At 36.7% G+C, this 21,920-nt stretch overlaps 1 protein-coding gene across 1 annotated transcript in view; it reads left to right on the top strand.

Moving 5' to 3' along the window:
- The first annotated feature begins 291 nt into the window (after nt 1-291).
- Nucleotides 292-21,920, top strand: part of LOC136320026 (C-type lectin domain family 1 member B-like) — a 30,890-nt gene continuing 9,261 nt past the window's right edge. Inside the window, exons 1-10 of the mRNA XM_066253174.1 lie at nt 292-385; nt 1,494-1,613; nt 2,702-2,773; nt 3,323-3,474; nt 4,293-4,396; nt 8,851-8,900; nt 11,039-11,179; nt 13,376-13,472; nt 13,710-13,793; nt 21,334-21,447. Of these exons, the coding sequence (XP_066109271.1) occupies nt 358-385; nt 1,494-1,613; nt 2,702-2,773; nt 3,323-3,474; nt 4,293-4,396; nt 8,851-8,900; nt 11,039-11,082 (570 nt within the window). The 5' untranslated portion in view covers nt 292-357 and the 3' untranslated portion in view covers nt 11,083-11,179; nt 13,376-13,472; nt 13,710-13,793; nt 21,334-21,447. The remainder of the gene's footprint in view (nt 386-1,493; nt 1,614-2,701; nt 2,774-3,322; nt 3,475-4,292; nt 4,397-8,850; nt 8,901-11,038; nt 11,180-13,375; nt 13,473-13,709; nt 13,794-21,333; nt 21,448-21,920) is intronic.

The following is a 21,920-nucleotide window of genomic DNA, read 5'->3' as shown; positions in this document are numbered from 1 at the left end:
CATTGTTGTGGGAACGCCCCTGAAATCTAAGTTTCCACATGCCAGCCAAGGCAGTCTTATAAGCAGGCCTTGTAGGACAGTAGCCAGGTTCATTCTTTTCCTCACCTCCTTTTAAATAGTTTTTATGTTTTTCATTCAACTTAATAGTTTATAATAAATCACATGCTGGATTTTCTCATTCATATAATTGACGATATTTTAAAAACAATAATAAGTGAAAAATAATGACATTAATTTTCAAATAACTGGAGCTGACACTATCTCTGATTTTCACTCTGTTTCTTAGCTTTTACCTTTCCCTATTCACTATGTGAAATAACTCTTGTGATCCTGGGAATCTTCAGTCTGCTGCTCTTGATGTTATGTGGATTCCTTGGATATCAGTGTAAGTTTCATTACTGTATTTCCCCATGTCAAGATGCACCCTTTTTCGAAAAATTTGGAGTCTAAAACCTGAGTGCGTCTTATACAGTGCTTGTAGATATTTTGACTTGCTTTTCACACTTGTTGTGGAGTTGTATGAATTTTATGATGAATAAAACTTGAGTTCAATAACTTTATGTAACACAGTTGTTGTTGTTTTTTTTAGTTTAGGGCCCCAATATCAAGATGTGTCTTATACATGGGAGCATCTTATCATGGGGAAATATAGTAATTATCGGGAGCGGGTATGAAAATTAATAGCCTATTTGTCAAATTGTCATACTTCTTTAAACCATTTTCGGATAGTAGTTTTTGGTAAATGTATTATTGCCATGCTGAATAAAAAAAGAGAAATGGCATGAAAATATCACAACTTTTAACTATATGAATGAATTTAATTTTGTGAGCTCTCAAGTGTACATTTTTTTCTAGGGAGGATATACTATTGCAATACTCCATAAGATATTGATAGTAATGATTAAGTATTATGATTATTTTGAAAATTATAACTTACTAAGAAATTTACCTCAATGAATTTGCTGTTGTCTTTACTCTGAAAATAGAAAACTTCTTTGACAATTTGTTCAAATTATTCACGTGGCCAGCAGCTTATATTAAATCAATAGAATGCTTTTATTTTTAAAATCATTTGCTATCTGTTATTTTAAAATAGTAAGTTGTCTTTGATGACATTAGTTTGAAATTCAAAAATTTAGACTTTTGTTTAGGAAGTGAAATTCTACCAATTAAATCAACCAGTCATAAAAACAAAAGATTTGGGACAATTGTTATTGTTTTTGTTTGTTTTAATTGCAATGAACCATTTTTTTAAATGATAGAAACACTTTGAAACATAAGAAATTATGAGAATATTACAGATTTAGACTAGACTTTAGAAATAATAGTGAATAAATTAAAATACACTTAGCTAAATTTTTTTTCTAGTTTTTGAAAACATTTATAGGGGAATTTATTAAAGAGAAAACTAAAATTTAAACTTCATAGTCTAATACAGTACTGTTTCATAATGGAGGACGTACTTCATATGTATTTGGGATTCTTATTCTTAGACTTTCAAAGTGTTCAGGCATCAGAGATCAAGATGAAGAACCTTAATCAATGGGTTGAGTATTTCCAAAACAAAACAGAAAACTTACTTCAGATTCAAGAAGTTCTTGAACAAAATAAAGGTAATATCAGAACTAGAATAAATTACTTTTACAGAATGCTAGATTGTTTTTCTTGTGTCAGCCCTCAAATTGTTGTTTACACTGTGGAATAAAAAACTCTCTAATATAGCGATATGCACTGTGGAATAAGAAACTCTCTAGTATAGCAACATGATGTCTTCTTCCCTCTTTAATTCTTCATTCCATCTTCTGAAACTCAGTCTTGTATTTACCATAGTATCTTCCTATATTAATTTATTGGTCAATAATACATTTATTTATCCCATTTATTCAGTGCACACTAGATGCCAACCACTAGGCTGGTAATCAAAAATAAATATAATATGAACTCTGCCCTTGGGAGGCTTAGAGAAAACATATAAGTCAGAAATAAGGTGTCAAGGTGAGTAGTAAAAGTTTATGCAAGATATTCAGGGACCATAAAAGTAGAACTCAAATATCTGAAAAGCAATCATGTTTTCATTATATGCAAAGTAATTAGAAATTTTTTATGATAATTAAATTATAATATAAAAGCAGTCTATGTTTATGATAAATAAATACTTTGCAAAGACCTTGCATTAAAATGTTATTTTTTCATGTGATGTATTAAACTTATATTGAACAATTAAATGAACTATTTGAGTCTATTTTAATGTCTTATCATGTCACAAAACTAGTTTAGTTTTGTTTTAATTGAGATGAGATTAACATATATTGTGCAAGTTTGAGGGTACGATATGTCGGTTTGATACAGTTATGTATTGCAATATGAGTCCTACAGCAGTGTTGCCTAACACCTTCATCATGTCACGTAACTGTCATTTACTTTTTGTGTTGAGAACACGTAAGATCTAGTCTCTTAACAACTTTGAGTTTATAATACTGTACTGTTGCTTATAATCACTATGTTTGTGCATTTTAAAAGGCTGGTATCTAAGCAATCAATTATTTCCACCAGAGATGAAACTAACTCAGTAGGGAAGGAAACTGGACTAAAATTACTTGCATATTTTGCCACTTGATCATTATTATGACTCTTGAAATGGTGAAAAAAAATTAGATGTAACGTGTTCCTATCTAATGACAAATCTCTTTGTCCTCTACAGCAACCATCAAGTGGCTCCGAAAGCCGAATGAATATCTCACTGAGGCTTTACAAGGACTCAATGCGAAACAAGGTAATTTAGAAGTGAGATAATTCTGAGTTGTTGACAGTTCTTAATAACAGTCTCATTCTTTTTTTTTTTTTTCTTTTTCTGAAGCTGGAAATTGTGAGAGACAGTCAGACAGACCCCCGCATGCGCCCCACCGGGATCCACCCGGCACGCTCACCAGGGGGCGACGCTCTGCCCACCAGGGGGCGATGCTCTGCCCCTCCGAGGCGTCGCTCTGCTGCGACCAGAGCCACTCTAGCACCTGGGGCAGAGGCCAAGGAGCCATCCCCAGCGCCCGGGGCCATCTTTGCTCCAATGGAGCCTTCGCTGCGGGAGGGGAAGAGAGAGACAGAGAGGAAGGAGGGGGGGTGTGGGGAAGCAAATGGGTGCTTCTCCTATGTGCCCTGGCCGGGAATCGAACCCAGGTCCCCTGAACGCCAGGCCGACGCTCTACCGCTGAGCCAACTGGCCAGGGCCAACAGTCTAATTTTTTAAGAGGGAAAAGCTATGAAGCAGTAAAGCCTTGTTTATGAGCATCTTTCGGCTCTCAGTGATAAATATTTTTTTTCCTAGGAGACCAGTGTGGACTTCCTCTGCATCACTGGGTGCAATATGGAGACCAGTGTTACCACCAAAGCGTGGCCATGGTTTCTTGGTTAAACTGTTCTGATCTTTGTGTTTCATTGAATGCTACATTTTTAAAGACAGAACGGAATCAGTTGATGGTGAGATTGTATTTCATTCTTTAATTCTGAATTCAGACAAACAGCAGGTACCAGTCAAAGGAAGAGTTCAGCTGCAGATCTAAAACCAGGGAAAAGGACACTTTCTCATTTAATTTTTTCCTCATCTTTCTGGTGTGCTCCACTTCAGCGAGCCACACATGCCCGCCCTGCAGAAACCTTGCATTTGTCCTCCTCTGCATGTGTTGCTCTTTCAGCTATAATCACAGCTGACTGCTTCTTCTCCTTCAGGTATTTGTTCAGTTGTCACTCTCTCAAGAAACCTAGCCAGACAGTCCTATTTAAAATTGCAACTTGTATGTCATGGCTCTTCTCCCCCACCAGATGCCCTCCTCTGTACTCTTCTCACCTTCCTCTAATTTTTTAAGAGCACTTGTCACACTTTGACATATCATATCATTCATATGTTCATTTATTTCATCAGGTCCAACCACCCCTCAGGCAGGTATTTTTCTCATTTTTACTCAATGATATATCTCAGACTCGAAGAACAGAAACAGAGTTGAATAAATAATAAAATGAGTCTTATAAAGTAATTCTTTTTTTTGCTGTAGTGTCCTCTTAAATATAAAATTTTTCATTTGTTATTTTGTTTCTTCTTTTTTATTTAATCCCTGGTTTGAGAAATGTATAGACAACAGCAGTCTAAATTTTTTTTGATATTTTATTTATCAGAAGGCATGCATAGACTGCATAGTTTTTATTATCATATTATTTATTTCTCACTTGATACAAGTTCCATATATTCAGCCTTAATACCCTTTTACTATGAATTACTTTGTGGGTTCTGGCTCCCTCAGAATATCATGAAGTTACTTGCAGTTAATCAGACTTGGCTTGGCCTCTCTTATAAGGAAGCAGACAATGGATGGAAGTGGGAGGACGGCTCCTCTCCTTCTGGCCTGTAAGTACATAATTCAGTTCCTTATTATTTTTGTGTGTGTGTGTATTTTTCTGAAGTTGGAAACGGGGAGGCAGTCAGGCAGACTCCCGCATGCGCCCGACCGGGATCCACCAGGGGGCGATGCTCTGCCCATCTTGGGGCCTCGCTCTGCTGCTACCAGAGCCATTCTAGCACCTGAGGCAGAGGCCTTGGAGCCATCCTCAGCACCTGGGCCAACTTTGCTCCAATGGAGCAAAAGGAGGGGAAGAGAGAGACAGAGAGGAAGGAGAGGGGGAGGGGTGGAGAAGCAGATGGGCACTTCTCCTGTGTGCCCTGGCCAGGAATCAAACCTGGGACTCCTGCACGCCAGGCCGATGCTCTACCACTGAGCCAACTTGCCAGGGCCAGTTCCTTATTTCTTTTGCAATTTTTTTTGCTTGAAGTATTGAAAAAAAATAGAGATGATTACTGGGGACAGAATTTAGGCCTTTTTATTCCTTGCTCTCATTATTTCATATTATACTGTTAGCACGTAATAATTAGAAAGTCATTTAGATGTTTCATAATTTGTATATGTATGCCTCTAATATTAGATGCTCTGATGATTACTATCTTAGATAATGAATATTATATAGGGATGACCCTGATTATATATAAATTTGGAACATCTTTAGTACAGAATTTCTGGTCCGCAGCCAAAGAATTGGGCCTAAAAGTTTCAAGAACATATTGTGAAATTATTATCCAGAAACATTGCATTAGACAACTATGACAATTAAATTAACAAGTGATTTCATCATTCCATGACAATCTTATTTAATATATCAAAGTTTTGATAATTTTGATAGCTGATTATTTTAATTTTGTTCTCTTAGGTTATTTTCTGATGTTTAGTGAGGCTGTTTTACATGCACACACACATATACAGGTTAGGAAAAAGTAAGTTTATAGTTTTTTATATAGAAAAAGACATGCAGGTTATGATTATTACAATAGTTTTATATTCTCTGTTTTGTGTACTTACAGTTGTAAACCTGCTGTTGCCCAACCCTGTATGTTATCAACACATACCTATATAGTATTCTAAGCTTCATGAGTAACTTTGGCTGAATTTTGTATCTAATGTAATGTATTCACAAGCTAACTTTCCTTTCTTGGTCATGCATGATTTAGTAGTTTCTATCGTGCTGATCTGTACTTAAAGATCATTTTATAACCCAGGTTGTCTAAGCACTTACATGTCTGTCTCATCTCTCCTATAAATGTGTCAGTTCTTTTTTTTTTTTAAATAATTTTATTTTTTTAATGGGGCTACATCAATAAATCAGGATACATTTATTCAAAGATAACAAGTCCAGGTTATCTTGTCGTTCAATTATCTTGCATACCCATCACCCAAAGTCAGATTGTCCTCTGTCACCTTCTATCTTGTTTTCTTTGTACCCCTCCCCCTCCCCCTTTCCCTCTCCCTTTTCCGCCTCCCCCCATAACCACCACACTCATATCAATGTCTCTTAGTTTCATTTTATGTCCCACCTACATATGGAATAATGCAGTTCTTGGTTTTTTCTGATTTACTTATTTGGCTTCGTATCATGTTATCAAGATCCCACCATTTTGCTGTAAATGATCCGATGTCATCATTTCTTATGGCTGAGTAATATTCCATAGTGTATATGTGCCACATCTTCTTTATCCAGTCATCTATTGACGGGCTTTTTGGTTGTTTCCATGTCCTGGCCACTGTGAACAATGCTGCAATAAACATGGGGCTGCATGTGTCTTTACGTATCAATGTTTCTGAGTTTTTGGGATATATACTCAGTAGAGGGATTGCTGGGTCATAAGGTAGTTCTATTTTCAGTTTTTTGAGGAACCACCATACTTTTTTCCATAATGGTTGTACTACTTTACATTCCCACCAACAGTGGATGAGGGTTACTTTTTCTCCACAGCCTCTCCAACATTTGCTATTACCTGTCATGCTAATAATAGCTAATCTAACAGGTGTGAGGTGGTATCTCATTGCAGTTTTGATTTGCATTTCTCTAATAGCTAAAGAAGATGAACATCTTTTCATATATCTGTTGGCCATTTGTATTTCTTCCTGGGAGAAGTGTCTGTTCATATCCTCTTCCCAATTTTAATGGATTGTTTGTTTGTTTGTTGTTGAGTTTTATGAGTTCTTTGTATATTTTTTATATTAGGGCCTTATCTAAGCTGTTGTTTGAAAATATCATTTCCCATTTAGTTGGCTGTCTGTTTATTTTGTTATCAGTTTCTCTTGCTGAGCAAAAACTTCTTAGTCTGATGTAGTCCCATTCATTAATTTTTGCCTTCACTTCTCTTGCATCACTTTCATCCCTTCATTTTTCTTGTCCTCTAACTTCCTGATTCAATCCTCATTTTAATCCATCATGCTTTTAATTCCTTCCATTGTGGTCTTCAGTTCTGATATTGAATTTGTTATTTTAAACTAATTCTTTTTTATTACTTCAATGTCCTCTTTTATATTTGCTATCTCTTTATTTAGATGTTCGTTATGTCCATGTATTGTTGTTCTAAGATCTTTGAGCATCCCAACAATCATTATTTTAAACTCTGCATCCAGTAATTTGGTTATATCTACTCATTCAGGTCCTTTTCTGGGAATTTCTCTTGATTCATTTGTGTTGCATTTTTCTGCCTTCCCATTTTGTCTGTGTATAAGAATTTTTTGGCCACTGGAGTCCAATGGGAGTGCCCTCTGTGTTACCTAGTTGTGATTTGTTTGCAGGGCTGCCACCTTCTCTGCCGCAGCTGCCTAGGGTATTCTGGTATGGGTGTTGTTGTTGCCAGTCCACTGGGGCTGTCACTGCCATTTCTGCCTCTCTTCCATGGAAGCGTCTGTGGTCATGTGCCTGGGTCTACAAGCCTTGGTGGCCTTGGTCTTCGCCCCGCACTTTCAGGTGGGGTTATGCACAGTGCCCTGCCTCATACCTTGGCACTACAGGGGTGAGCACCTTTGCCACTACAGTCACTGCTTGATTCCAGGATTTTGCCCCGCTCCCACGGGAGGAGCCCACTTGTGGACCAGGGTGTGCTGCATGCCCACACTCAGTTGTGGGACTCTGCCTGTTCTGGGCTTGTGTCCCACCCCAGCAAGAGGAGCCAGCTTACACAATTGGAGACAAGCTTCAGTTCCACTGGCCTGGGGAGTCTGCGCACCTGTGCCCTTGCTCAGCAGTGGGTATCCGCCCCTTCCAGGGCTCCCGCTCTTCCCACAGAGGTAAGATTGCAGGCAGGCCTGCAGCTGGGCCTGACCACTTTAATGGCCCCTCCACCCCTGCTGGGCAAGACTGAGCTCACACCCTACCTAAGTTATGGCCCACGGGCTTCTACCCCTGCTGAAAGGATCTGTGCTTTTGCGTCCTGCCACCACCAGCCCTCGGGAAGGCCCTCAACAGTGTGCGCTGGGACGCTGTAGCTCAGACTCTAACACTCAATACTGTAGGCCTGAAAGTTTCCTACTTTTAAGCGACTCTGCTCTGAGTGCCATGGAATAACTTGTTTGGCTGGTGTCCTGCTTCCCTTTGCTGTTATTGCTCTTTCCACAGCAAATATTCACTCAGGTTTGGGGAGTGACTCAGCCCCAGGGTTAGGGTGGTTGTTCCTCAAAGTGTTTCTCCTAGATTACACTCTCTTCCTGCTGCTCCAGTCTTCTCCTCTCTCCCTGTCCCCTGGAGCCTTGGGTGAGTGGTTGTGAGAGAGGTTTTCTGCATGGTCCATTTAAGAAGAATCCTGGGTCTGAGAATTCTGTCTCTCACAAACAGTACCCTGACTTGTTTCACAGCTAAATACTGTCCATATGCCTCTTCTAGGCTCTGGGGCTACAGGATGGGGCTTTGTTCCTGCGGCCCAGGACCCTCACCTCTCCACTAAACTCACTTCCTGCCATGTGAGTCTCTCCAGGCTGCCGTTCGCTCCAAGGAGCTGGGCAGCCCTCTCTGCATTTCTGCTTTTCCTACCAGTCTCAGTGTGGCTTCTTCAGTTTTTCTTGGTTGAAGAGTCCTCTTAGTGAAGTCCAAAGTTGGTTTTATCACATGATGGTTCTTAAAATTAAGTGGTAATCCACTTTGGTTCTGGGAGGTGGAGTTTGTTACGTTCGCCTACTCTATTGCCATCTTGCCACTCCCTCACAAAATTATTATATGGTCTTTAATTATATCAAAACTGTAAGCTTATTTAAATGCCCTAAGAACTAAAATTGTTAAAAATTGCTTATCATTGGTGGTTTACCCAGTTTTTAGGGATATATATGTATCAGTTGATCTGTTAAACATTGATAAACGTAAGTTTGTACAACTTATTTAAAAAACAGAGGTAACATATTACTGTACTATATGCTAACTTTTAGGGTGAATTTTCCACTTCGTTTCTAACATAAAAAATGTTATTAAATACAGCCCAATCTTAAAGCTCAATGTCTCCAACAGACTCCCTTTAGAAGAATGTGTGATGCTGCTGGAAGTGATGGACATCGAAGGTCAGTGGTTTCACTCACGCTGCTTTTGATGAAGGCGAAGCACAGTTTGCAGTCAGCACTTAGCTTTCCACCACATCACAGCACTGAGAGTGTAAAAACCATACTTCTTCGCTCTCATTCAAAGTCAGAGTACTGTCGTAATTATACTTCAACAAAATAAAGCACATATTATTTGTAGCAATAAATACATTTATAACATACAATTCTGTTAAATGACACATTTTGGATTTGAGAATTTGACATGGAAGACATAGATTGATACATAGGGCAGCCAAGTGGAGTAATTTATACCAGTGAGCATTTAAGATCATAGTCCTTGGCCATGCCTGAAAGCTCCTGTTTGAAGAGAAAGCACTCCTGCATGGAGAATTTCTAGAATGCTTTTTGTCTTATTTATGTCAGAATCCTTCTCCCTGAAAGCAATCAGTTATTAATAGGCCCTAGCAAAGGAACAGAATAAGTCAAAGGCAAAGATGTAAGGAAAAATGCTAAAGTCTCTCAAACTTGCTACTGTTATTTAGAAAGGGTGAGAGAGACAGTTTTGCTGTGGGAGTGATGAGGAAGGAGCCACAAACCACAGACGAGAGCTTTGAAAAGACTGCCAACGGTGTGGCTGACATGGGAGTGGATTTGTGTTATTACTACATATTCCCGTGATGATTTTTAAAGCACCAGCACATTGGGGGGTTTAGCCTGCTTTTATTTCCATTTAGCACCTACATCTAAGATTAAATAGTTCAAAAAACTGCTCATTGAATTAAAAAACAATAAATTTTAAAAGTGCTCTGATAGTTTTTGCTACAACTAGTGCAGGTTTGGGAACCTTTTTGGCTGAGAGAGCCATGAACGCCACATATTTTAAAATGTAATTCCATGATAGCCATACAATGACCCGTGTACGTTATGCATTATCCAATAAAAACTTGGTGTTGTCCCGGAGGACAGCTGTGATTGGCTCCAGCCACCCGAAACCATGAGCATGAGCGGTAGGAAATGAATAGATTTTAATATATGAAGAATGTTTTATATTTTTCACGTTATTATTTTTTTTTATTAAAGATTTGTCTGTGAGCCAGGTGCAGCCATCACGAGCCACATCTGGCTCGTGAGCCATGGGTTTACGACCCCTGAACTAGTGGAACAGATGATTTGATGTTGACGCTTTAAAGCAGTGGTCCCCAACCTTTTTTGGGCCACAGACCAGTTTAATATCAGAAAATATTTTCACGGACCGGCCTTTAGTGTGGGACGGATAAATGCACAAAAAAATTTGTGACTGGCGTAAAAACTATGGTATTTTTAAATGTAATTGTTGAACTTATGAGACAAGTGTCATGAGTGAGTCTCGGATGTAACAGAGGGAATCTGGTCATTTTTTAGAAATAAAACATCGTTTAGACTTAAATATAAATAAAATGGAAATGATGTAAGTTATTTATTCTTTCTCTGCGGACAGGTACCAAATGGGCCACAGACCAGTACCGGTCTGACCCAGCGATTGGGGACTACTGCTTTAAAGGACAACATTCAAATCCATTTAATACTTTAAGCCTATCTCTTTGTTTCAGTATTCATTTTTATTGTTTAAAGAGAAAGTCTGTTTCTTCAGACAATTTGAAGAGAACCTAAGAAATAAGTAGAAATCTGCTCTTCTTTACACCAGTCAGCCCAACATTGTATGTATTTATATTTACTGCAGTCTATCATGCGATCTGGGTATCTTTAGCATATTTGTCAGAAATATAAGTAAATGTTTATGCACATTTTGCTGTTTATTCTTACAACAGATAAGAATTGGAAATTTACCTTCATTCTATTAAAAGTATAAGTCATGGCAGTTAGAATATAAATATTTTCCTTTTTATTTTTATAATTATAATTTTTTTCTCATTATTCACTTGCTAATCTCATGGGATTCTGTGATAGTTCTTTTTCTTTTTTAAAGCTTTATGAAAACTGCTGAAACCCAGGTTTGAATTGATCTACAAAATACAGCGTTTTGTTACCTATGATTTTTGTCTGACAGAGTGTAAGAGTAAATGAGATACTGACACCAGTGGAAACTTTCTGTGTGTAAATAGTTAACATCACATTAGATGTGGCTATCTTTCTTCTGACATGGTCTCTCTGATGACCAGGCGTACGTATCAACCAGTACTTGCTAGGCTCAAAGCAGAGGTGAAAGTCCAGCAGAGCCAGCACAAGCTAGCTGTGTTCCTGACCAAGCTTGTCCTCCAGTTGGTGAAATCTCAAAGCCTATGCCTTGGGATAATACGCAGGTATCATCAGCCAGGATGGGTGTGTGACCCAAGTCTATGCTGGTATGCTGTTGAGAAAAGAGGGGTAAAGTTGAATTTGCTATAGGGAAGTTATGTAGGAAGTTGGGAGGGTTTCTGATTGTTGCAGGAAAGAGTTGACCTTGGAGTTCATGTTAATTAATATCTAATGCTAATTTTATTCTATAGGTGAAGACATAAGTGGATCAGAATGAGAGGGGGTCAAAATATTGCTATGAAGAATATGATTTTTTAAATCATCCACTGTTTGGGAGAATATTTAATATTTTTCTAAATTATATAAACCTGTGTTTTTTGTGCCCTTTTACCTCAATAAGTGCTGCAATGAGTGATCCAAAGCTTAAATGAGGAATGAGTTATCCAAAGCATAAATTCTTTCATTTTTAAGTGTAATATAAAAATTTTGAATATTTTGATAATATGATTATTTTACCTTCAAAATAAACCTAGGTCTATATTTACAAATTTGTTATCTTATTAAGAATATGAAGATTTAATTAAAAGACAACTAAACAAAAACCAGATAGATAAGAAAACATAACTTTAAAGCCAAATTTACGTTATAATTTTGGTTGAAAGAATATTTATTGAAAAACAAATGGTAATGTACATATATACATTTTATCATTATTTGATGATTTTTTAAAAAATCAAGTTTTCTCAAGTTATAGCGTAATTAAAGGGTGAAATGAGATATTTTAAAAACCAATAATTAAATCTAGGAAAAAGAATTTTGTTGCTTTTTTTTTTTATACTGTTTCTCAAAATATTATTTGGGGAAAAATATTTTCTCTTTTTTCATCACTAATTATTTATTTATGATTCTAGAGGAGAGAGATTGTTATGCATTTTTTGTGGATTTATTATTTATAAAGCAAGTACAGGTGAACAATTACATTTTTGAATAAAAATCAATATAGAAACTATATATATTATATATACTTAAATAAATATACAGTTTTATATATAATGTGTTATTATATAATAAATATATAAATATTAAATATTTATAACAATATATATTATATATGTATTTGAACTAGAAACTAATTTAATATATTTTTGAATTTTTATATATTTATAATATATTATATATATATTTATTTGAACTAACGACTATCATTTACTAGCTATAGAGACCTTGAAAATATTATTTATACTCTTTGAGGTTGTTTCTTATAAATAGGAAAAGAAATCATTGTACAGTATAGTTATTAGAATTACAAGTTATACATTTCTCACTTAATGTTACTTTTTAAATGCCCTCTCCTTGAGTCTTATTATTCCTGCCTTTCTTTGGCACTTTAAGAGAGAAGTTATGACTCCAGTGACTCTAAGTTTCAAGGAATAACATAAATGGTTGAGTAGGGTCTGACATAAGCCAGTACAGCAAGGCGAGGAGTTTGTGTGTGTGTGCCCATCCTAAAGTGGAATCAATCACTCTATTTAGTGTCAAAGATTACTCTACATAGTTGTCATCTGGAATAACACAAGCATTAAGAGATGGAATTTAATATTTCAGAAGATGGTATAAATCTAGATTTTTATGTGAGTATAAAATATATTAATTTTAAAATTTTGGCAATGAATTCAATTATTTTAAAAAGAGCAAAGGCTTCACATAACATGCCATACACTGTATTGGGCCATTATTTAATTGTGTAGGACTTCTGTTGAAAGGTCTCACAAAGAGAAATTTAAAAAATTAGTTTTTATAATATTCTAAGATAAATGTTTACTTTAACATGTTTACTTCATTCTATCATGCTTATCATTCATTAGCTCTCCTTGTGACTTCATAATGAATATTGCCATTTTTTATTTCTTTATTAATTTTTAAAATTAATTTTATCGGGTTGATATTGGTTAATAAGATTATATAGGTTTCAAGTGCACATTTCTATATTTCTGTGATACATGATCTATACATTTTATTGTGTGCCTACCATCTAAAGTCAAATCATCTTCCATTGCCATATATTTGGCTTCCTTCACCTTTTGCAACTACTGCCCCCCACCACTGCTCTTTCCCTTTGTTCCCTTTGGTAACCACCATGCTGTTGTCTGTGTCTGAGTTTCAGTTTCCTATTCCACATACAAGTAGAACCCTTTCTAAATATTGTTAATTATGCCCTATAAAACTCTGCAAAAGATTCTAGCTGTGTTCTTTGCCTGCAGCCCTCAGAAATGAATAAGGAGGGAGTAACATATGCAGAGCTACAATTGCACCATCCAAAGAGGCAGAACAAAAGACGTCCAACTAATAAAAGTAGAGGTAAAATTTTGTTATGAAAATAATAGCGATAAAAAAAATGAAATCAAGATAACTGTGTCCATACATCCTTGATTCTCTACTATTCAAAGGATATATGTTAATGTAATATTCAATTTGTGATCACAGTAAATAGTGTTATTAATTTTAAATTCTAGACTAAATTATTATTTTGTTCTGATTCTGAGGCTTTGCTATTCCTAATGCTTACTATATATTTTGCTTTCTTATTTTGCACAGAATTCACATTGCAAAACACTGTGATAATCCTGGGAATTATATGCTTTTTTCTCCTGCTGTCGATTATAATCTTAGGATATATGTGTAAGTAACAGACACATTTCTGACCATAACAATGAACCAGGTTGATAAATGAGGTACTTCATGGTAACTACGGACTTTCTGCTGAATCTTTGTAAACCATAACCTTCTGTAGAAATGTCAGAAATGATGTAGGTGTTGATGATGACGATTTTATTATTTTGTTGTTACTTAGTTTTTATGCCACTCTAAAAAGTGTAACAGCTATAACTGCACAAAATTTTGCTGTATGTATGGTGAAGTTTACATGTATTTTCAAAGTTATTTTTCATACAGAATGAGATTTTCCATATGACTAAAGATTAGAAGAATTTATTTGAATATTACTTTTTCTTATCATAATGTGGTACTGCTTAAATCACAAAGAAAATAAACTCAATCTGTTTTCTTTATCAGTTTTGATATGTTCCAAATCTATTAAAAAATTTGTACATAACATTTGCCATCAATATCTTTTTTCTAATGTTTATTAATTCTTTGGTTCACTCATCAACAAACAATGTTGAGTATCTTTTAAGGGTCTTCAAAGGTAGAGACATTTCAAAACGTCAGTTCTCAATACACTCAACTAAAAAGGGTGGATTTTGAAAAAATGAAGCAGATTTTTAAAATTTAATTTTATTAATTGGTTTGAGAAAGAAAGAGAGAGAAATATCAATTTGTTGTTCCCTTATTTATACTTTCGTTGTTTGAGTCTTGTTTGTGCCCTGAATGGGGATCAAAAGCAAAAACTTGGTGTATTAGGGTAACACTCTAACCAAATGAGCTACCCTACAAAATCCTGAAGCAATTTTGAAAATAAAATATTAGTGCTGGGATAATAACATGAAGATATCAGATGAATGGCCTATAACATGTTGAAGTCAAAAAAGCATCACAATTGATATAATATAAAAAAACTGGTGAGAATTGGGAAGTTCAGGTAGAGAACACTCATCTAGGTAGAGAACAACATAAATAAAGGACATATTCTGTTTTAGGAACAAATAAAAGAAGTGGTTAGAAGTAGGTTTCACTGTTATACAATTCATGATAATCTTTTATATTGTGTTAGAAATTTTAGATTTGTCCTAAAAACAAAAATAACCATTGGAAGATTTTACTTGAGGGAGCAATATGACTTATGTCACTTGAGTAGACAAGGATTTTGGAAAAGTCAGTCTGAGTAGACTGGAAAATGGTTAAGGGGATCAGATAAGAGAATGTTTCAAGAATTAGAGACTGATGCAGATCTGCATTTATAGCAGAAGCAGGACTGTGAGGGGAACTTCATAGTGACTGTTTCAACATGAAGTAGCAGGTGAGGCCCTCTGAGAGGTGTGAGCTAAGTGCCCTAGATAATTTAGGAAACGTTTAAATACTTGAAATAGCTGTTGAATTGAGAAAATAGCGTGACTCAGTAACTGCGCTGTGTAGTATTGAAGGGAGAAATGGTGATGAAACCCATAATGCTAATCAGCCTTGATCTGCATCAGTAGAATTTTTTGACTTGTCATCTGACTTTCAGAAGCTTGTGTGATGGAGAAGAGGTGGAGAGTGATGAAAAGTTTCAGAATTGGCTGTTTTAAAATGTGAATTAAGACTATGTTGCAAGATTGTTGGAAGTTTTGTTAAAATTAATTTCCTATTATGTGGCCTTGGATAGACAAAAAGTAAAGGAAAAGGGATCAATTAACCATGAGGAATGGTAGTATTGAGGAAGTGGAGGTATTTTTTTGTTTGTTTGTTTGTTTTGTTTTTGTTTTTATTTTATTATTATAATTTTATTTTTTTAATGGGGTGACATCAATAAATCAGGATACATATATTCAAAGATAACATGTCCAGGTTATCTTGTCATTCAATTATGTTGCATACCCATCACCCAAAGTCAGATTGTCCTCTGTCACCTTCTATCTAGTTTTCTTTGTGCCCCTCCCCCTCCCCCTTTCCCTTTTCCTCTCTCCCTTCCCCCCGTAACCACCACATTCTTATCAATGTCTCTTAGTCTCACTTTTCTGTCCCACCTACGTATGGAATAATGCAGTTCTTGTTTTTTTCTGATTTACTTATTTCACTCCGTATAATGTTATCAAGATCCCACCATTTTGTTGTAAATGATCCGATGTCATCATTTCTTATGGCTGAGTAGTATTCCATAGTGTATATGTGCCACATCTTCTTTATCCAGTCATTTATTGATGGGCTTTTTGGTTGTTTCCATGTCCTGGCCACTGTGAACAATGTTGCAATGAACATGGGGCAGCTTGTGACTTTGTGTATCAATGTTTCTGAGTTTTGGGGGTATATACCCAGTAGAGGGATTGCTGGGTCATAAGGTAGTTCTATTTTCAGTTTTTTGAGGAACCACCATACTTTCTTCCATAATGGTTGTACTACTTTACATTCCCACCAACAGTGTATGAGGCTTCCTTTTTCTCCATAGCCTCTCCAACATTTGCTATTCCCTGTCTGTTAATAATAGCTAATCTAACAGGTGTGAGGTGGTATCTCATTGCAGTTTTGATTTGTATTTCTCTAATAACTAAAGAACATGAGCATCTTTTCATATATCTCTTGGCCATTTGTATTTCTTCCTGGGCCAAGTGTCTGTTCATGTCCTCTTCCCATTTTTTTTATTGGATTGTTTGTTTGTTTGTTGTTGAGTTTTATGAGTTCTTTGTATATTTTGGATATTAGGCCCTTATCTGAACTGCTGTTTGAAAATATCATTTACCATTTAGTTGGCTGTCTGTTTATTTTATCAGTTTCTCTTGCTGAGTATAAACTTCTTAGTCTGATAGAGTCCCATTCATTAATTTCTGCCTTCACTTCTCTTGCCCGTGGAGGCAAATTCATAAAATGCTCTTTAAAACCCAGGTCCATGAGTTGAGTACCTATGTCTTCTTCTATGTACTTAGTTGTTTCAGGTCTTATGTTTAGATCTTTGATCCATTTTGAGTTAATTTTAGTACAGGGGGACAAACTGTAGTCCAGTTTCATTCTTTTGCATGTGGCTTTCTAGTTTCCCCAGCACCATTTATTGAAGAAGCTTTCTTTTCTCCATTCTGTGTTGTTGGCCCCTTTATCAAAAATTATTTGACTATATATATGTGGTTTTATTTCTGGACTTTCTATTCTGTTCCATTGGTCTGAGTGTCTATTTTTCTGCCAATACCATGCTGTTTTGATTGTCGTGGCCCTATAATAGAGTTTGAAGTCAGGTATTGTAATGCCCTCAGCTTCATTCTTTTTCTTTAGGATTGCTTTGGCAATTCGGGGTTTTTTATATTTCCATATAAATCTGATGATTTTTTGTTCCATTTCTTTAAAAAATGTCATTGGAAGTTTGATGAGAATTGCATTAAATTTGTATATTGCTTTGGGTAATATAGCATCTTGATTATATTTATTCTTCCTAGCCAAGGACAAGGTATATTCTTCCATCTCATTATATCTTTTTCGATTTCCCTTAACAATGGTTTATAGTTTTCATTATATAAGTCCTTTATATTCTTTGTTATGTTTATTCCTAGGTATTTTATTTTTTTTGTTGCAGTCGTGAAGGGGATTATTCTTTTGAGTTCCTTCTGAGTTGTTTCATTGTTGGCATATAGAAAGGCTATTGACTTCTGTATGTTAATTTTGTATCCTGCGACCTTACTGTATTGGCTTATTGTTTCTAGTAATCTTTTTGTGGATTCTTTGGGGTTTTCGATGTATAGGATCATATCATCTGCAAAAAGTGATACCTTTACTTCTTCTTTTCCTATATGGATGCCTTTTATTTCTTTGTCTTGTCTGATTGCTCTGACTAGAACCTCTAGTACCACATTAAATAAGAGTGGAGAGAGTGGACAACCCTGTCTTGTTCCTGATTTAAGGGGGAAAGCCTTCAGTTTAGTGCCATTTAATATGATGTTAGCTGATGGTTTATCATATATGGCCTTTATCATGTTGAGATATTTTCCTTCTATACCCATTTTGTTGAGAGTCTTAAACATAAAATTGTGTTGTATTTTATCGAAAGCTTTTTCTGCGTCTATTGATAAGATCATGTGATTTTTGTTCTTTGTTTTGTTGATATGGTGTAATACGTTAACCGTTTTACGTATGTTGAACCATCCTTGAGATTCTGGGATGAATCCCCCTTGATCATGATGTATTATTTTTTTAATATGTTTTTGTATTCGATTTGCTAGTATTTTAGCATCTGTATTCATTAGAGATATTGGTCTGTAGTTTTCTTTTTTTGTGCCATCCTTGCCTGGTTTTGGTATGAGGGTTATGTTGGCCTCATAAAATGTGTTTGGTAGTATTGCTTCTTCTTCAATTTTTTGGAAAACTTTCAGTAGAATAGGAACCAAGTCTGAATTGGGAGAAGTAATAAAGGGGCAAAAAAACCACAACAAACAAACAAAAAAAACAGAAAAAAAGGAGGTATGGACCCACAAAAATCCAATAAGGAAAAAATTTCGGTCAAGAATAAAATGATTTGCTTTTAGGTGTTGGTTGACTAAGAATTATGATGAGAGGAATAAGAGGGAAACAGGAAAATGGGGGGACATATCAAAAAATTACTATTGTATTTAGTGGAACAAGAACTAGATAAAATGGAGAGCCAGGGATGGGAGCACTGCTAGTGAGTTCAAAAGGTCAAATAAAAAACCCCCAAAGTCCGCAAACATAAGTTTGAGTCCCAGATAAGATAATTTGTTCGTTATTTAGGTTTGAATGAGAGGAGACGTAAAGGAGAAAGGAAGAAACTAATATAGAGGGAGAAAAGAAAGAAAGAGAGAGAGAGAAAAAAAGAGGGTACCACTAAAAGAAGAAAAAAGAAAAAAGAGGAGAGAGAGAGAGAGAGTTAAGGGTTTTGGAGTGCAACCCTCATAGAGAGAAAGGAAGAGGAAAGAAAAGATAATGGGAGATGTAACACTTATGGGTAGTGTAGTTCAAGGAGAGGAGAGAGTAAGACCAGCAGAGAGTTAAACGACCAAATTGGAGGAGGAAAAAAAGAAAAAAAAATCAAGAATGAAGGTAAGCGAAAGAAACGAACAAATATAATAAAATGGGATAGGTTATAAAGTCTGTGGATTATTCTTGATTTTGAGAGGTTATCTTCTTGCTTTTTCTTTTCTCTCCCTCTTCCGGGTTCTGCCCCTTTGGCATGCTCAGGTAGAGGTTTGCAGTTGATAAGTCTCTATGGTGATTCATGTATTGTGCTTCAGTCTCATTGGCAGTCGAGGCTCATTAGCATTTATAGGCTTCAACAGTGAGAGAGTCCATGTTCTGGAGCCTCTCTCCTAGTCTTTCCTTCCTCAATTAGTAGCCTGATAATCCAGCTATGTGGTTGCTGCTGCCTCTGCCTGGATAGTTAGAGGCTCAAAGAACTGGCCACTCCCCACTCTATTCCCACTCAGCACAGGGCTCTGGGTAAGGCTCAGCCAGTCAGAGCTGCTTGCATAATCAGGTGGGTCTTCCAGCCAGTCAAAGACCTCTGGCTCTGCCACTCTGTCCAGTAACATGGGTGGGCACCCACTCCTGGGGTGCTTGGAGGGAACTCTTGCTCACTATCTGCGTGCGCAGACCAGGATATCAGGCCGGAAGTCTCACCCTCTGAGTGAAATCCCTCCCACATGGAAAAGTTGCAGCATTGGAATTGGCTCTCGCTCCCTCCCCATGCGCGGCTCCCTCAGGGTGCTGGGGCGGCTCGATATTCTGCTTTTGACCCACACAAAGGACTCCGACTCTGCTCCTCCATGGGACAACATGGGTTCCCACTCCTGAGGCTCTGGGAGGAATCTCTTGCCCTCTCTCCGTGCGCGCCAACCAGGATATCAGGCCAGCTGCCTCACCCTCTGAGTAAAACCCCCACCCGCACGGAAAAGTTCCAGTGTTGGAATTGGCTCTCACTCCCTCCCAGTGCGCAGCTCCCTCAGGGCACTGGGGCAGCCCTGAGATTCCTCTTTCAGCCCACACAAAGGCCCCTGACTCTGCCCCTCTGTGCTGTAACACAAGCGCTCACTGCTGAGGCAGTCGGAGGAATCTCTTGCCCACTATCTGTGCGCGCCGACCAGGAGATCGGGGAAAATAGCTGCCCCACTTGTCTTTCTTTGTCTGGATTTGGCGTGAGTCTTAGCTTGTATTGCCCAGGTTGCCACAGGAACAGTTTTTCCTTGGCTTGGATCTCCGTGCTACAGCCTGGTTCAGCCATTTGTGCCGCGGCCTGGATCTATTCACCCCCTTTACCCACCTCAGTTTCTATATTCTCAGTTCCCAGTGAAAGCCACCCTGTTAAGGTTAGTGAGGAAAGCGGAGCATTTCTTGCTCCCTATTTCCTTCGGGGTTTGATTATATATTTAGCCAATTTTTCGCTTGACCATACCTTCAGATGTATTGTGAAACATCTGGAGGCTCCAAGGATAGGTTTTTCTGTTTCTGGTTGAAGATCTTGTTGAGTTTTGGGGGAGATTTATTGGTATCGCTTCCTACCGCGCCATTACGCTGACGTCATCTCCCCGACGTGGAGGTATTGATGTGTCTTTTTAACTCAGGTTCAGTATATAAACATTGGAATGGATTGCTGAGTTGGAGCAATAGTGGCATGTACTGTAACTGAGGGCATTCAGAGACAGTGTAATTCATGTGCTTAGGTTTTTACAGTAGACATCGCATTTGGTTGACTGATGGTGGGTAGTAGCAGAACTGGAAATAAAGATAGTTGTGAAACAAAACCTCAGTGGACTTTAAAAAAATGTTCACACACTTATAAAGCCATTTACTTTCTGTTTTTATGTATTTTTCATGTATTTTGGGAAGATACTGCTATTTCCCTGAGAATTTTAATCTTTGTTTTGCATATTAGTAGCCCTCCGAGCTGTTTCCCCATGTATATTCAATGAATTCATTATAAACTTGCACTAGACATAGAGCTAAATCCCTAAACTTAAATTTCCATTTAACTGAAGAAAAATATCATATGACCTCAGTCATTTGAGGAATCCAATGAACAATGTGAACTGAGGAATGGAATTAAAACAGAGGAGGGATCAATGGGACCAGAGGAAAAGAGGACAGAAGGGAAGGGAATGATAGAATGGGATAAACCTGAAGGGAAGGGGGGAGATGTTGAGGGGAATACGGAGATGGGGGATGCATTTGGAGCAACACTAGAATCTATGTAAACACAATAAATTAAAATCAATAACAAATTTGCATTTAACTGTATATGCAAATATAAATGCTAAATAAAATAGTAAATTTTATAAGTTTTGAAATCTTTATTTCAAGAGTAGATGGCATAAAAACTAATTTTCTATATCCAGTTTATGTTTTTATTTCATAAATGTTAGCTACGTACCTTAATAAGTAATATGCAGAAAGTTATAGTTTTATTTCAAAGTCCATTTTATCTGAGACTTCAAAACTTTTTAACATTATATTATTTTCCAATTGTACTTCTGCTTAGTCAATATCATTCATTTTGTCATTTATGAGTAAATAATCACAATAAAGTGATCTACTAAAGCCATTCATGGCCTTTATTTTATAATATGGATTACAGTTTTTCAGATCTCTTCTGAGCAAAAAATACGAGATATGAAAGACATATCCAAAAATGCTTCCTCAGCAGAAGTTGAAGGTCACTCAAATTCCTCAGTTTCACCACCTTGTCCAGGTATGTACTGAATACTTAAACTGACAGCTCACAGATTCTTTTTTCATGGAATTGTCCCCTTCTGTCCCACTGTAATATGTAATTTTAAAACTTGACATGAACTTTGTCAGACCTTTATTTTTGCTCTCTTTTTCCCATTCATATTTTTATTATAGCTAATTGACTGCTTGGCATTCACAAAGTAAAAGCCCTTTTTATATTAAAGTATTAATTTGATTATTTAAGTATTTTATGTTTCTGGATGAATTTTACCCACTATCGATCATTTGGAATTAATGCCATTCCCATATATTCACTTTGATGACTTGTTTTCTTTGAGGAGAACTGCACAATATAGCTGCAGTTCATTTGTACCTGAGAAGGCAAGAATCCTCAGCACTGTCCTCACAATGGTGTTGGCTCTGTCGGAGACTGTCTAGCTCAACAGTGTTTTATCTACAAAATTTGGCATAAGAGCTATTTCTAATACTCAG

Source organism: Saccopteryx bilineata, chromosome 1 (assembly GCF_036850765.1).
Source record: "Saccopteryx bilineata isolate mSacBil1 chromosome 1, mSacBil1_pri_phased_curated, whole genome shotgun sequence".
Taxonomy (NCBI): Eukaryota; Metazoa; Chordata; class Mammalia; order Chiroptera; family Emballonuridae; genus Saccopteryx; species Saccopteryx bilineata.
The sequence above is the reverse complement of the archived record's forward strand: the minus strand, read 5'-3'. Positions and strand labels throughout refer to the sequence as shown.